The following is an 18,410-nucleotide window of genomic DNA, read 5'->3' as shown; positions in this document are numbered from 1 at the left end:
ACATTTTGACATGATGTGGCTCATATTGTCACTGGTATTGTACAAAACTGTACATAATGTATCATATTAGATTATTATTGCCTTGTATATAGTGTGTGTTGTTAATGATGTGTAAACTCTGAATGAAAATTCTTATGTCACAACTGATGTCAGTTTATGGTGTCATAAAAAATCATCAATTATATCATTTTGTGCCCCGTCTTATTATATGTACCTAGATTTTCTCATACAAAATGCACTGGGCCCTTTCTCATACAAAATGCACTGTGCCCAGTATTATTACCTGGATTTTCTTATACAAAATGTACTATTAAATGTAAACTTGTAATTTGTTTTGCCAAATGGAAGGGTTTTTTTCTTTTGTTAAAATTTTTTATGTAATTTTGAAAATAAAATGAAATGATTTTTATCATTGCAATGTAATATTATGTATCAAAGTCTATTACTTGGTATTTTGGCATAAGAAGACAAATTTTTACCTAATTGATAACCAGAGTGAAAAGGTATTTTTGGTCTCTTTAATTTGTATTTATTTTGTTCTAAGCTTTATTTATGCCATATGAATTTAATGAAATCAACTTGTATAGTTTGAAGCTCCCAAAATTCATATTTTAATGGAGAATACAGTTACTGGTTTGTGTGCTCTCTTGTGCTAACTAATGACTACTTAGTTGACGGTAAAGATTTTCTGATGCTTTTTTTGTCCACATATGTGGCTAGAAAAGTCTTTTGATAAATATTATATTTTTTTACATTATTATATAAATTTTATAATTTTCATGACTATAATAACAGTGAGGAGAACAATACAGGAGTATAGTTTATTTCTTGGAACACTCAAGTCAGAAAATAACTTCCTTAAAGGAACTCCACTGAGGTCCAAAAGCCTTGAAACATATAAAAAATAATTTCATACATAGATCAGCTGGTACACTTAAAACAGAAAAATATGGAAAAGATAATTAAGAAATATAATCAGATATACATTGACTTGTATTTTTTGCAGTTCTCAGCCCAATTTGAGGGATTTTTTTCAATTTTTGGTGATATTTCACAATTAAAATATTTGTTTAGGAAAAATTGAGTGAGTGAATGATCTGAAATTTTGCACACAAGTTATTAGTGTCTAGACCTACAACAAATGGAACACTTATCTCGAAAATTTATTTTAGTCCCCGCATGTCAAAAAAACCTCAGTCGAGTCCCTTTAATAATTGTTTGTTTTGATACCAATAGCAATGTACTAAACCCAGTAACAAACAAATTTATTATGACTGTTGTCATATTGTATATAGTGTACATAGTACATAAATAGTAGTTATTTTCTAACCATTTTATCATTGTTTTATTTATTATTGTGAATAACTGATGTTTTATTTGTTTTGTGCTGTTATTTTACATTATGCTATTGTCGTCATAGGGATTTATGTTGCTTTCAATATTGTCCTATACCCAGAATGCACTGCAAATATTTAATGCATCATTTACAGTGTTAACTAGTCGCTTCCTATTGTGTTCATAAATCAATATGTATTACAATATATTTTACATCACAGGGGTTACAGAAAATGATATTTACGCCTCATAATATTCTTTTAAGGAATACAGTCAAACCTGGGGCGTCTGTGGCGGAGTGGTTAAGGTTGTTGACTTCAACCCATTTGCCCCTTTAACCTCTGTGGGTTCGAATCCAGACAGGGACTTTGGTTTCCCTCGTGTGAGGAAGCTATCCAGCTAGCTTATGGAATGGGTGGTTCTACTTCGGTGCCTGTTCATACCTGAAATAATGCACTGAAGGGCACTTCAGGTCTTCCTCCACCAGTAAAGCTGGAATGTCACCATATGACCTATATTGTGTCGGTGCGATGTAAAACCCAATCAAACAAACAGTCAAACCTGACTCTGTGACCATGCAAGTGTAGCTGCATTGTGAATGTCTTTTTGCATTCTAAATGTCCATATATAACCACTGTATATCTTTTGCTTTCATTTACAAATAATATTAGATTAGTTTAAACATATTAATTTCAATATTTCACATATTTTACATTTTATATGTATATGATTATTAAATATTATTGAAAGGGATTAGAAAGAAAGCAATCTTTTATAGTTCCTCTCCCTATCACAAATAATATTTCTAGAATATATTCTGAAAATAAAAAGACCACCTGTTCTAGAGCCCCACTCTTTCACCATCACCTGTATGGTCGCTTTAGGCAGGTTTGACTGTTGTAGAATGGTAGTTGAAATTGGCAAACAATTTATCAACACGAGTTTACCTTATTAAATTAGCTAAGTGGATCATATCAGAAAGTTGCTAGATGTCTGATATCTGAACAGCGTAATTCAATTTTATGTAATTTTATTATGTTATGTTTGAAATATTTATAAGATAATCTGATTGAATGGTATGTTGTTTTCATACTTAAATCTCATAGATACAGTTCTATCTATAGAAATGTGTGTGTATTGATTTAAGAGAGAGGGGAGATTACTTTTGTTTTCTATTCATGTAAAAGAATTGCCTACCCTGTCAAATTTGGGGAACACTAAGTCTAGGTCTAAGGTTCTCTAGGTTTGAGGCTTATAGCCCTGGCTGCTGTATAAATTTTTCTTTTGGAATTTGATTTGAAGACAATTTGTCAACACAGCACATCCTCAACTCTTTATCACAATGATATTAAAGTAGTGAAGTTGTTAGTTTCTTGTGGAGAAATAATAAATATAGAATCTACACAGTCTACATATAAAGTTGGTAAAACTGCCTACCAGTACATGACAGATGTTTTTTACACACACGTTTCTTAAACTTAATCCCGCAAACCACACTTAATCCAGCAAACCACACTTAATCCCACAAACCACACTTAATCCCACAAACCACACTTAATCCCACAAACCACACTTAATCCCACAAACCACATTTAATGTACAATGTATATAGCTGTTTAAAAGTAGCATGAATTAAAGCCAATCTTGTCTGTTTAAAATTTCCATATGGTAAAGCTGCATGCCTTAAGATAAGATAAAATATTTCAAGAAAATCTAAGATTTTAAGAAAAATAAAAAGATTCAAGTACAATTTTACATGTTTTGTGCGATTAATTACTGATTTTGCAGTACTTATTATATTTCTACTCTGTGACTAAACTCAGTAAGGAGAATTTTTTGCTTATTGCTACTTCTATTTGGTATTTACAAGGACTGTTAGTGCCGTTTGCAATGTATAAATTACCTTTTTTGTTCACTTTTTTACTTTCTTTTAAATGCATTTTCAAATTTCATAAAAAAAATTACCATGAATCTGGAGGCATATGCTGCTTTAAGTGTTCATGTGGGCAGTTTAAATAACAGCAAGTCTGGTAAATTTACTTATAATTAGATAATAACCCTTTGTTGTGTTTTTATAGGGTAAAAAGTTGATAAAAATAAGTATATGCTCAGGAAAAATACAGCAACGTTGATTTAAGTAACTGTTTTTAACAGCTTGTGAACTTACTCACTATTGTTAGACTGATATCTGTTTTGTGGCTTTAAGTATGTCTTGGTTCAAATATTCATGTTTTGTTAATGGATAAAATAAACATTATTTCTACATTGTATTTTATGTGATGCTTGCATTGTAAAAAAGTTTTATTTGCTTGTAAAACAACAGTATTGCATGCATTTTATCATCTATTGAATACTGGCAATAAAAGTTGAATTATGTGCCCGAAATCCAGTATGAATGAAGTCGGGGTTTCTTTTTAGGCGGAGGTAAATACACATTTTCTGAGACATTGTCTAAGTTTATTGGACTATACAGAGTTAAGAATCTTTATATATTAGAATATCATCATATGTTCTACTTATATGTATCTTGCATAATGTCATATTACATGTTTTCAACATTATTAAAGGTAATAATTATAGACATATATTCACTGTTTGTTATGTTTCGTATATTTATTTTGGTAATTTCCCCCTGTAGAAGGGTCTGAATAAAAGATATCCTGTCTCAGATATGGATAGTTTTCAGGGTTCGATCCCGGGGTACGTACATAAAGAAGCGTTAACGGTAACACCTGATAGAAGCCTCTATTTTGGCTTTCCACCAATAGATAATAATAATGCTGGTCATTTCAGGGTCAATATGATGTGACCGGATGAGGTATATTGTCCATGTCCATGGAAAAACTCGAATTTTCGTGAAGTAGTTCAAGAAGCTGTGTTCAAACCGTTAACCTGCTGGATTTACCGTCGTTCGAATTTGGAATCGTCCATTGAAAATATGGACATTTTTACTATAGTAAAACACACAACGCAGTAATCCGTAATCTTACTTTAAAAAAAACTCAGTCAATAATATATTGAGAGAAAACGCCAGGATAAGACAATTTGTTTACGCATTGGCTATGACTACAGGCTTTGGCAATATTGAACACCATTTTTGTCGAGAACGCCTGCAGTTGATGTATGTTTCAGTTACCACCACCCGCCCTTTTGTCCGGACCAGAATAAATGTTCACAATAAAGAAGAGAAACTTGTTGGCGTAAAATTCATGTTGCTCAAGGGTCAATGTCACACTTAGATATCAAATGTTAAAAACAGGGCATGTACCCCCACCCTCACTTTGTTAGGACTGTTTTCTCTTATGTTTTGGGATAGAAAATACTTTGAACTAAATCGAAACTAAATATGAGCCGCGTCACGACAAAACCAACATAATGGGTTTGCGACCAGCATGGATCGAGACCAGTCTGCGCATCCGCGCAGTCTGATCAGGATCCATGCTGTTCGCTTACAGACCCTATTACAAGTAAAGAAACTGATAGCGAACAGCAGACTGCGCGGATGCGCAGGCTGGTCTGGATCCATGCTGGTCACAAAGCCATTATGTTGGTTTTGTCGTGGCGCGGCTCACATATGTTCACAATAATCGGATAGCATAATAATGTTGTGCGTAAGAACTATGCATATATGTCACAGGATCGGATCTTTTTAAAACGTTGTTGGTGTAAAACACCTTGCCTGTACCGTTTCTAATATGTCACCATGACTCAGAAGTGCAGATAATCCTTATATAAATTTTAGCGAAGTTACGCCCCATGTTTTACTTTTCTTCTTCTTCTAATGTCAATTTTTTCAAAAATTGTCAAAGTTAATCACTTCAAACTTGGAATACACGTTCAACATTTAAATCAGAATGTATTTTAAAGGGCAAGTAATTTTAGATTTTTTTCTCAGTTACGTCCCCTTTTGAAGGGTACATTTCTCAAAGACATTCAATTTAAACTGGGAGTATATATGTTCATTATTAATTTTGAAATGCATATCTAAGGGACAGATAATCCTGAAAGTCAACTTTCCTTAATCATTTCCCTTCTTAACTAAAAATATTTGACTTTTTCTCAAAAAACTGTTAAAGACATTAAAAACTTGAAATTCAAGGGCAGGTAAATCTGGTATGCATTTTGCAGAATGATGCCCCATTTTTTGTTGCCTTCATTTTATTGTCTAGCACTGAGAAAAATGAAGCGTGCTATCCGCGAGCAAATTTTGTTTTTCATTATTATGCCACCTTTTTATTCACAGAGAATAGTCGAATGCGCTGCCTTACAGCTTTAGTACAAATTATTCTTCTATGAATAATACATTAAACACAGTATTGCAAATCTAATTTCAATGTTTACATTAACTTATCTACGAATCAATTAAAGATAAAAGAAAACTAATAAGCATTGCCATGTAATTTGATAAAACATTTGTCGAGAAATGCTTTGATATAAATAATGAACATGATTTTTCAAGAAACTTCACGGAACTATTATTTTTTGAAATATCATTGTTAATTAATTACTGATAAGAAATATAGAACACGCTATGTCAAAATTTAGAACTTCATAACATAATCTTTTTCGGACGAAGTCCGTCTTAGAACGGTTTGACTTCCTGTAAAATTAAAGGGAAGAACTGGATAGAGATCCAAATTTCATTGGTCATTTTGAAATTACAAACTAAAATCAGGGAATCTCATTGGTCATTTTAAATCTAGTAATAAAAATCTAAAGGATCTTTCTGAAACGTTTACACGCCTCAAAGTTTAGTTAATCTAAAGGAGTTTAGGAAACAACCTTCTCAGTTAAATTTACCGGATATTGAGATCTGCGAATTGTGATAATTGATTTAATCATTAATTGCTATGACAAAACTCCAAAATAATCTATGCAAGTAAGAGTGGTTTTAATTCGTCCAAGTATCTTTTGTAAAGATACTTCTTGTTATTGAATCTGGAACATATAATGATACTCCACGAGAACAGAGACTCTGCAAATCTTGCAATTTGGAAATCATTGAAAACGAATACCATTTTTAGCTAGTATGTTCATTCCATCGTGACTTAAAAATAAATCTTTTAAACAATATCATTGTGGCTGGTCAAAGTAAATTTGAAAAAAATAATATCATAAAAATCTAAATCTATATTCTACGGAATTTAGCAAAATATATTTATTTTGCAATGAAAAACCACATCTTATAATATACTTTCTATGCTTAAACATGGCCTTTTTTTATACATTCCACTTTTCCTTAATAACTAGAACTTTTTTTCTATATGTGTAACATTATATTTAGTATATCTAAACATTTTTTTAGAATTGTTTATGTAATTTGAACTACTCTTCAAGTATAATTACATTTCTTTTGACATGTCTGTCGCTGAACATATTATATTATATTATATTATATTATATTATATTATATTATATTATATTATATTATATTATATTATATTATATTATATTATATTATATTATATTATATTATATTATATTATATCATATTATATTATATTATATTATATTATATTATATTATATCATATCATATCATACCATATCATATATCATATCATATTATATTATATTATATAACATGATATTATGTTGTAATATATTATATTGTGTTATGTTATGTTATGTCGTGTCGTGTCGTATCGTATTGTGTCGTATCGTATCGTATCGTATTCGTATCGTATCGTATCGTATATTCCACCGGGCTTATTATATAGGCCAAACAGCATGCAATTCGAGATATTTTTAATTCGAGCTACCATGACATTAAATTACATTAACAGAAACTTCCATATAGATTTTAACGGCAGATTTCCCGTATACGTCACATTTGGTTTGTCAGCCGAGATGAAAAATTAATGTAAAATGACAAACGGCGAAGAAGCCCTCGAGGAAATACAATACACTATCCGATAGACAAAAAAACCTAATCTTTAATTGAACACGCTTTCTGTTTATAACGATTGTTGGAAATTGAAACGACCCGATAATCAATTTTCACTTTTGTTGACATACATCTATTACGCCCGAATAGAAACGGATAATCTTTTATTTCATAATCCCTATAGTATATAAGAAAAAAGAGAGAAAACTTCATGATTTATTGAATGGATGGTTTATATTGGTGTCTGTTGGAAATCTAATTCCTTATGTACATTTAAACATATTTATGGGACTTTAGAATATATTAAGCCACTCTAGGTTGAAATACAAAGGACAAATATTTACCAAATTTAAAAATGATAATCAGATAAAAGTACGAGTGTTTTAAAAGTGGATGTTCATATTTATGGAACCATAAATCCAATCATCTGCCAATGTAATGATTGCTTTTTTAAAACACATTATCTATCGATATAGTCTGATTCTTCCATTTCATTAATTATCTCAAAGGTATTTGATTGGGAATTGATGTCTGTTTTATTATTAAAAAAAGCTAAGTGGCAGGAGTTAAATAATTTTAGCTCTGGGTGATAGAATATTATCAGAAATGGTTATTAATAAGTGAAAAGTGATTTAAAAAGGATGATCTTTTGTATCTGAATTGGATTTAAACTATGCGTGCTTAATTATTTTTGGATTCGATGAAGGCATTAAAATGTCGGCTAGGTCTACACATAGGCGAAAGGTATAATTGTACATTCTTTCTATCTTAGCTACGTTGTACTTCTATATAAGAATTGTTAATCTTTTATTGCGGACACTGCAGGGGGTCGGGGCGTGCTCCCTACTTTATAATGTCATTTTCCACTGTTTATTTTTTATTACTGCAACGATATTGGTTTTTAAATGTCTTTTTTTGAACACCATCTTGAAACAATGTGATTTATATACGTAGTAATATTTTAATCTTGTCAAATAGGCTTCCAAATTGGCTTTATCAAAAGAGCATAAAACGATTGGAACGATTGTCCACACCCACAAACAAAAAAGGCAATATGAAAGTTTCAATTATCAAAAACACTTAATTTAACAATTCTTTATTCAAGGCACATTACGCCTAGGAAACAAGATCTTTTTCTTCTTTATAAATGACAAACCTGAATTTCATAATGTTTAAATAATTGTTTTAGAGCTGTAACATGCTTATCACCTGCAAAAAGTATCTCTGAATGTGAATTATGTAATTATTTGTCATAAAAGTAGTAAAATGTCAACAAAGTAGTATTTTAACTTCTATATATGTTACTCTTGCAAAAAAGCATTTCTGGGTCATAGTGGGCCTTTAAAATTGAAGATTAACAAACAGAAATATATAAACAACTATTAATGACAATACTTGTATAGTCAATTCAGTTAATTTAGTTTTTAAAACTTATGTCATGGCCAAAATCTTTACACCATAAGATAATTGTTGTAATATACACCTTAAGAGGTATTTCGTACGGAAATTATATAATCTTTTATGTCATAATCTGTATTTAAGTTTGGATTTTAAAATTAGCAAAAATCGTATCAGCACCGTTTAAAACATCCAACATGTTCCGTTATCGTATAGACCCTGCTATTTCAGTATTGGCCCCTAATTTCTTGTAGCAGTCCCAATCGTTTCGTATTGGCTTCCTGTTTTATATATTGGCTCTTTCGAAAGCTTTTGACTTGTTTTGAAAGAACGACAGAAAAGCTGAAATATGATAATATTCAATATTTCATAAATAATGTATGATATATTGTATTGCTAATAAACAAAAGCTGCATGCTTCCAGATGAGCGAAACTATTTTCAAAAAAATTAAACTTAAGAAAAATTGTAGTAAGCGTTTAAGAAAAGTAAAAAAAATTAAAGATTCAAGTTATAATGTACATGTTATGTGTGATTAAGGACTGATTTTGCAGTATTTATTACAATATATGTACTGCGTTACAGACGCAGTAGGAACTATTTTTTCTTATTTTAACCTCTTTTTTTTGGTAACTTACATGGACTGCAGGGTGCTGTTTGCAATGTGTGAATTATTTTCTTTGCTCACTTTACAATATTTTTTTTTAAATACATTTTTAAAATTTTCATGAACATAAGCATGTGAATTTGGGGACATACTGCTTCAAACATTACTTCAAAGTCATCAAAGACTCTCAATATCCTGATAGTTTTATCTTTCTCTCAAACCATTTTTTCCGACGAGTACAATTCCTCCCGCAAGAGGGATAGGAAGTATCCAGATAAATATTCTAAACTGTTAAATAGTTGAAACAGTCAGAGGAGGAAAGGATCGCAGTGCTGCCTGTTTTTTTTCTTTTTGTCGGAGGGTGTGGCCGGTGAGGGGATTAGGGTGTGGAAGGTAGATGTAGCGACTATGTTGCAATTCGCAATAATATTTTATTTTCTAATATAATTTATTATCTAATTTATTCATTTTCTTTACAACGATTCAAATGTATTTTAAATATTTGAAAGTATAAATTTTGAATCGTAACCTATATCGTCGCAAGAGAGCGCCTGTTCTATATAAGTATAAATTATTTCTTATTAATCTTATTTCCTATCTATTGTGGAACATTCGCATTTCTCTCATTACACAGAAAACAATTTATATCAGTAATAAATAAATTATTTTTATAAAATGATAAAATGACACGTGACAGCGTTTTGCATATAAATTAGAGAAGTAATACTAATATAAAGAGAGATTTCAATTGTCATAAAAATTCGGTACACTAGGTAATAAAAATGAATGTTTAAGTCGATCGTTTAATAATTTTCCAATTTCAAGTTTAAAAATAGACTTAATATATATCAATATTAGATAATAAAGTATACAGTATAGGTCAAACGGCGTGTCATAGATGCCAATAACTGGGGACATATTTACACTTTGAGTTCTTTATTTGAAGTAAGTATTACCAATGGGCAGACGCCATGTCCTTATATTTAAGAAATCTTTTCTAATGAATTGTACTGATGTTTAAAGCTGAAAGCCTCCAAATGAACCATACTATTTCAAAAAAAAAAAATCATACTTGAGAAAAAAGTAAAAAGTAAAATAATTCAAGTTAATTGGTATAATATATAATGTACACCATATTTCTACTTTTACTTAAAAAAGGCATATAGCCGAAACGTACAATGTATGCAATAAATAATTTCTGAATGTTCGTGTTTGTGTGGCTTGTCTGTTTACTTTATACTAACACAGAGCTAATTTTGCATATTTTGACCTCATTTTGGTATTTTACATGAATGGTAAGCGTTGTTTGCCATGTGAAAACTATTTTCTTTATTCACTTGACAATAATTTACTTTTTGATCAATTTTCAAAAATTTCGTGACAAATAGCATGAATCTGGAGGGGTGCAGCTTTAATCCTTAGCCTGCAAGTGGAAACTTATTCTACCCATACAAACCAGTGCAGACCAAGTTCAGTCGGCAGATCTGTACCATCTGACCATGGTTTACACTGCCGCTTTTCCGTCTGTACATTTTTTAAAGCTACCCCTTAAACTGATAAATGGTTAGGCCGAGATTGAAAGATGGACAAGTTCATTTAAAATATTGAGCGTGGTAATGGTTAATTGTTAGATTAGATTAACTTCTCAACTGAAAAGTAGCTGGAGTGGTGGCCTAGTGGTGAAGATGTTTACCTCTCAACCAATGGGCGCTACTGGCGCGAGGACCGTGATTTCTCAGATGATACAATTAATAGTAAATTCAAGAGTAATTTCAAATAAACATCAAGCTTTTATTATAATAGAGCTGAAATGAACATCTTTAAACTATGATCTGATTATACATTTATTCATATTAATTTACTGATAATAAAGTACAAGTTTGTGGCAACTTTTTACTTTTGTAGTTTGTTCTAATGTGATATACTATCCATCCGTTTCAAGAGGGGTGGGGTATGGCATGCTAGATTTATATTAGATTTGCTAGTTGGTCACAAAATTTGCAAGTTTGTTATCGTATTTGCTAGTTTCACATCAGATTTGCTACTTCACATCAGATTTGACACCACATATTTGCTATTTTATATCAGATTTGACACCACATATTTGCTATTTTATATCAGATTTGACACCACATATTTGCTATTTTATATCAGATTTTACACCACAGATCGCTACTTTATATCACATTTGACACCGCATATTTGCTACTTTATATCAGATTTGACACCAGATTTGCTACTTTACATCAGTTTTTACACCAGATTTGCTGGTTTGATTTGGCATCATACTTATTATTTTGACTCCAGATTTGCAGTTTTTTGTGATACACGCTAGGTTGGCACCAGACTTACTAGCTTCACACCGGATTGCAAGTTTGACACCAGATTAGCTAGCTTGACGTCGGATTGCAAACTTGACACAATATTTGCTAGCTTGACACCATATTTGCTAACTGTACATTGGATTTGCTGGTTTGACATCGGATTTGCTGGGTTTTGTTCATACGCCACACATGTTTTATCCTTAATGATTTCATTGAAGGTGTTTCTAATGCTAGTGGTGTGTATAATTATTGTTGAATCTCGTAGAAAAGCACTGTAGGACTGAAACAGAATTAAGGAAGACTCGTTATAAAATAGAGCACCAAAAGTTGAACTAACCCTAAACGAACATACAAACACAGTGCAGCATTGAAATGAAATTATGCAATTTATGGTTTATGGCAGTAGATCAAAGGGAACATCAGAATAACAAATAAAGAAACTAAAAACACAGGTTATATATCAAAGACACAATGCTATTAGAATGTTTGTCAGGGGAATTTGGAACATTGTTCCCCCATAATTCATTGAATAATCCAATATTCTAGAATATGACTGTAACATCAAAATTAATTATTAACACAGTGCGTCAAAGCTTTAAAACAATCGATAAGCTCCAATTTATATAATGGTAATAACATGACCCTTTTTTGTAACCTTAAAAATTGTTTATTGTTTCAACTGTATGTATGAGATACCTTGACTTTGCATAAATAATGTAACGTATGATGGTTGATTTGTTCCATGTCATATTTTTTCTTAGCGAAAAACACGAACATACAAAAGAGTGATCATTTTGTTGTACTTCCATTTTTCGGGTGAGGAGTGGGCACGAAAATTCGACAAAGTGATAACTTTTTCGTATACTTGTGTTTGGCTTTCGCTTCGCGGGTGCCAGGCGAAAACGCGAAAATACGACAATGTGACCACTTTGTCGTAATTTCGCTATGCGGGGCGCCAGGCGAAAAGTGGTTACTTTGTCGTATTTTCGTGCTTTCGTATGGCGCACCGCAGATCGAAAATACGACATGGCTCAGCCACCATAGAAACTAGAAGTGTTGAATTTGCGTAAATGTAAAAAAAGATAACTTGGGTATGCATAATTTTATAATGATATTTCTAGGTTATGCTTATGTACAATTGAAAAAAAAGAAGCTTTCCGAAACGTTTTTTTTTCATTTTAAATAGCTAACTTGCGAACACATACGGTACTAAAACACCGAGCTAAATAAATAGAAGTGTTTTCTCGAAGCTAATTTTACTAAGTGGAAAAGTTAAGATCTGGTACACGCTTAAACCATAACCACAAGTGTTTATCAGCCATCTAGGAAATCAACTATCGCTGATAAATATCCGTATTATCGTTAATTCTATAACTCAATACGGACAACTGCAGCCAAATTACATTAAAATACTTGCAACGCGCTATGGTGCACCATGTAATTGAAGGGAGTCACGCACACTCGGAACGTAAAAAAATGTTCATATGTTCACGTTAATCACGTATTTCCTGGACAAGTCTCCTCCATTCATACTTTTAATGTATTTTTACGAAAGACCGATGGGGACATAATAATTTCATGAATTCATGTTATTAAATTTACGAATTCACGATTACAACTAATGACGTTGTAATTCGTGAAGTTGAAATCAATGAAGTTGAAACCGTGAATTCGTGAAGTTGAAATCAGCTGGAATCGTGAAAGTTATAATCGTGAATTCATAACCTTGAAAAAAAGTGAATTTGTGAAACTGAAATCAATGAATTTGAAATCGTGAATTCGTGAAGTTGAAATCGTGAATTTCAGAAGTCGAAATCGTGAATTAATGAAGCTGAAATTGGGAATTCGTGAATAACGTATCTTGCAAAACGTGAATTCACGGAGTTAAAATTGTGAATTCACGAAGATGAAATAGAAAATTCATGAAGCTGAAATGTCCCATAGGTCTTTCGTATATTTATTCAATCAGATTAAGTACTAAAGAAGCTGTGTTATGGAGTCCTAATGGACCACTCTCGAATGTACTGTAACATTAAAGATCCTGTATGTTTAGTGATTGATATTGTTACTGTGTGTATACCACACTTGCAAAAAATTATATATGTATATAATTACGCAAATAAAACAATTTTCAAACATCAAATAATATGTAAAATGTGTACTGCAAATATTTGTGCACATTATATTTAATCAATTAATTATATCCATTCATTTCTTATTGGAAATTTTGACATTTCTTATTGGAAATTTTGACTTAGAATTATAGAAAATAAATTTCTAATTACGTCCCTTTATTTACATGAAATGTTAAATTCGGTAATATCTTTATAAATAATGCTTATTGGAACTTACAATATTGACAAATCTTAATTTGAGCATTATATTTATGGGAAAAAAACAAACATGAAAAAATGTGTTACATGATCTTTAAACGTCTCTGTTATTTATCACCCATGAATTTTGTACGTAAACATAATTAAAAATTCCGGAACGAAATAATTTCTTGCATGCGCCATTCGCTTTTGAAATATAAACTACCATATATCTTCCACAGGCATTAATCCTTAAAATAATCGAAACTTAACTTTTGCAGCAGATTTATAGCTTTATACACTTAAATAATTTATTAATCATTACATGTATATCTATAGATTTATAAAAGTGGCATTGAAAATAATTTGTTTTAAGTCGAGACAGCTTAACGGTCAAGATGATTTAGACCTGCATAAATTTTTCAGTGGAAACTTAATTAAGAAAAAAAATATTTCGAGCGTCACTCACTCCTACTTAATACAGTATATAATTTTGGTGACATTATGGCCAAGATTTTTTTTACTGGCAAAGTATAATTTAAATATTAGTTACTCCTCATAGGTCAATCTTAAAACCGTTTCTGCTTAGAAACAGCCAAAATCAATCAATAAAACTGCAATGCGACCAAAGTCAAAGGAACATTCAATGGTAAACGGACAAAAGCCCTCCAACAAGTGACACAGTGGACAAAAGGCTTCAAAAGGCTTCAATGACATTTACAAGTTGCATGAAATATACATTTAAGACAAAAGCCATCCTATGAAATTTACAGATATAAGAAAAGAATGGATGGGAAGGCTTTTGCCCTTTTTGTAAAATTGATGGAAGGGCTTTTGATTTTACATTGATATTTTGTTATTGTTTTCAGGTTTACCCACATACTAAAGATGTAGCCTTAAATGGGGACATTACTCAAATACTGGCTAGACGCAGTCCTACGCCAAAAGCAAGCCCTCCATCCAAACGCTTTACAAAGGTGAGCATCTTCACAAATTCATAATAAATGGACAATGACCGCTGTAGCAAAGCATTTCTTTTTATTTCTAAAAAAAAAGAAGAAAGAAATTCATATCCCTTCGACATCTTAACTCCCTTTTCCTGTTAGGTTTAGTTTACACGTATCTAAAGCCGCATGCCTCCAGATGAGCCAAAATATTTTAAGAAAATTAAAATTGAGAAGAAAGTACTGATATTTTAAGAAAAGTAAATAGACTCAAGATAAAATAATTTATATAATTTCCACGATATGTGCGATTTATGGTTGATTTTGCAATATTTTTCACCATATTTCTACTGCGTTACTAAACACTAAATTATGTCAAACTTTGCTTTGTCTAAAAACGTATCTTATATGGTACAATATACAAACAATTTCAAGTAGACACTTATATTTTTAAAGTATAAATGAATAGCTTAATAAGTATGTAGAACCTTTCTTCCAGAATTGAAGCCATAAAGAATGCATGTATCTAAAATGTTTGTGTTCAAAGTACCCAGGTATATATGAGCCGTGTCACGACAAAACCAACATGATACGTTTGCGACCAGCATGGATCCAGACCAGCCTGCGCATCCGCGCAGTCTGATCAGGATCCATGCTGTTCGCTTACAAACCCTATAACAAGTAGAGAAACTGATAGCGAACAGCGTGGATCCTGATCAGACTGCGCGGAGGCGCAGGCTGGTCTGGATCCATGCTGGTCGCAAACCCATTATGTTGGTTTTGTCGTGACGCGGCTCATATTATACTCTATGTACACTTAAAATATGACTAGCCAAAACAGGAGATCAACGGAAACGGCTCGATTCAAGAGTGCAAAGGGTTATTTTTAAGTAACACCATAACTGTATTAACTAAATAGTCATTTTTCAGTCTAAGATACTCTTTTCGCTCGGTTATCCAAAATATGAATTCGCACGTATTGCGAAACAACTTCTCTTATAGGTAAACTCTCGAATTGTCTAAAAGACGTATGTAACTGTAATCATCATTTTTATTCATGCTTATCATAATCATTGTATGCTGCCACGCTGAGATTTCATTTTGATATACTAGTATTAAGCAAGCTTATGGTGTATGGCACCATAGAAATTCAATCAATAAATAATAGAATGCGTGCATCAATAAGCATTCCTTTTCAATCAGCAGCGATGGTTTTTGAAATTTCGTAGGCAGAATACTCTTGGGAGAGATATGACAGTTTATTTGCGCATGCGTCGACTTTCAATATACTATTATCAAACATTAATTAATGGATCAGCAGACATGACGCAATTAAAACATATGCTGTAAACAGACACGTGCTATTGGGACGTACGTCCTCAATTTGGCTTCTTCGGCGTTCTTTGTATATACATGTCGTTGAACATTACAAGGTTCTCTCAGTAAAATTTAAGTACGTGATGTAGCCAAACCTTTTAATTAATTTGTTTTGATCACGCGTTCACTTAGAATGAACCATACACAGATGTAAGCACTATTTGACTATTTTGAACCCTTCCCCCACAAAACAACAACAACAAAACAACATGAACGTGCCTAGAAAATGGCAAGATGACTTCAATAAAAATGATTTAAATAATTATATCATGCATATAGCTTTCAGCTGATGATGACCTTTTAGTTAGTTTATACATACTCGTATTAAAGCTTTAGTGAATATGATCCACACAGAAATGTAAATGATAAATTTAGTAAACGATTTAGTATAAAACTTAATATGATTAAGTAACCATTTTAATATGATTAATTATGGTTACTATGTACAAACGATTAATTGTTTACAAAATACATTTCTTTACAGCCATCCTGCAATCAGTCCCCCGAGAAAACATTCTCTAGAGAACGTGGCTGTCTTCCATCAAGTAACAACAACATCAACAGCAACATCAATCACGTGATGCCTGTTGTAGAAGGGAGAGAGAAAAATCAAAGAAATCACACACCAAACGGCATCCGTGACTTCCAAGAAATGCCCATCGAGGAATGTCGACAGATATATAAAGACGAAATTAACACGCTTTGGCGGGAAGTAGAGGATTTCAGACTGACTTGCCAGAAGGAGGTTGGTACATTGTAATGCAATTCAGGGAATATCATATCTCCGACCTTATCAAAGTGATAAGAACAACACTTGCTGTAACCTCAAGGCTATGTCTGGCTTTTTTACCAAAAGTGGCTCTCTTTTTTATGGTATTTTGATAGTTACGTAGTGTTGTGTGTAAGTTACCCACACGAATTGTTGTGCATACGAGTAGAGTGTTTGAATGTTGCAATTACATTTGTATGATACATGTTTCATATTTGGCATGTATTGTTTAAATTGGATTGGTCTACATGGGGCACAGCTTCCATAAGTATTTTAAACATAGATAAAAACAATGGAAATGTATCATTTGGATATTCTCATAAATTATTACTTGTAAACTATCGTTGATCAAGTTCTACAGATTTAGTACAAACATTCGAATATGATGAATAATAATATTTTGTTCAAGAACAACTTATTATCTGCTGTATGAATATATACAATACCGGATCATGTATCTCACACTTGCCGACAACGTTGATATATATTAAGGTCGTTGTTTGTTGTTATATACATGTATGATACTAAATAATAATAATTGTAGTACAGGCCTTCCATTATAGACCAATTCACTTTAGATATTGATAATTTACATAAAATTTGTCGGGCACGTTTACATTTTCGGTGGACATATTTTTGTAATCTGTACTCAACTTGCCTGTCTTAGATATTTTCAAGATTCGTTTTGCTCTTGTATTTAAGAAACGTGTGGCATTGAATGTGTTCCTTGCTTTTTCGATCACTATCTTTCTCTGTTTTGAAACGTTTGGGTAGTAAATATTTTCGGTCAACATTTCTGAACCCCTTTTAGATATATCTGTAGCTCACAATACCTCTTTCATGTATCTTGTATTTTCACATTCACAGTATTTTATCTTCTAACAGTCATCAGTCTTGTTAAAACGACACTAAGGTCATCGATGTTCTTTGCTGAAACCGATTGCCCATACACCATAGCCCATTCATTGAGTTTATTGGTTTCCCTATTTCTTGCAAAATATTTATAAACCTGTAAGTCAGCAAATATCGATCTTTGAATTATTTTGATCACAACCGTTTTTGTATTTTCTGATCGCAAGATCAGTAAATACATAGCTAACATCCACGGTCTAACACAAAATTTCCTAACAGACCTAACAACGCAAAGTAGTTCTTACTTAAAACTGCTTAAAAACCAGCAATTTAAAAGACAGAATAATTTTTAATGTAGGCATTTAACGAATTACAGTGCATTGAAAGTTCAGATTAGTCAATAGAAATATGAGGTTACAATCACAAATTTCGCGGATGAATATCATTTTAATCAATGAAAATGCTATTTTTAGCTATGTCGATTACTGAATACTCCAGGGCGTAGTATACAAATAAATCTGACTGCCGAGTAGTGGAATATATACATGTCGGACTGTTTTGGCGAGAAGATTTTCGCTAAATTATTTTTATCAGTGTTAAACAGGTT

General features: G+C 31.9%; 1 protein-coding gene across 1 annotated transcript in view; it reads left to right on the top strand.

Annotated features, from left to right (window-relative positions):
- Positions 1 to 7,390: 7,390 nt before the first annotated feature.
- Positions 7,391 to 18,410, top strand: part of LOC132760184 (golgin subfamily A member 6-like protein 22) — a 75,648-nt gene continuing 64,628 nt past the window's right edge. Inside the window, exons 1-3 of the mRNA XM_060752098.1 lie at positions 7,391 to 7,965; positions 14,731 to 14,838; positions 16,667 to 16,927. Of these exons, the coding sequence (XP_060608081.1) occupies positions 7,936 to 7,965; positions 14,731 to 14,838; positions 16,667 to 16,927 (399 nt within the window). The 5' untranslated portion in view covers positions 7,391 to 7,935. The remainder of the gene's footprint in view (positions 7,966 to 14,730; positions 14,839 to 16,666; positions 16,928 to 18,410) is intronic.

The sequence above is a fragment of the Ruditapes philippinarum genome, unplaced genomic scaffold (genome assembly GCF_026571515.1).
Source record: "Ruditapes philippinarum isolate M1 unplaced genomic scaffold, ASM2657151v2 ctg1790_1_1_1_1, whole genome shotgun sequence".
NCBI lineage: Eukaryota > Metazoa > Mollusca > Bivalvia > Venerida > Veneridae > Ruditapes > Ruditapes philippinarum.
Note: the sequence above shows the minus strand (reverse complement) of the source record. Positions and strands in the feature narration are given on the sequence as shown.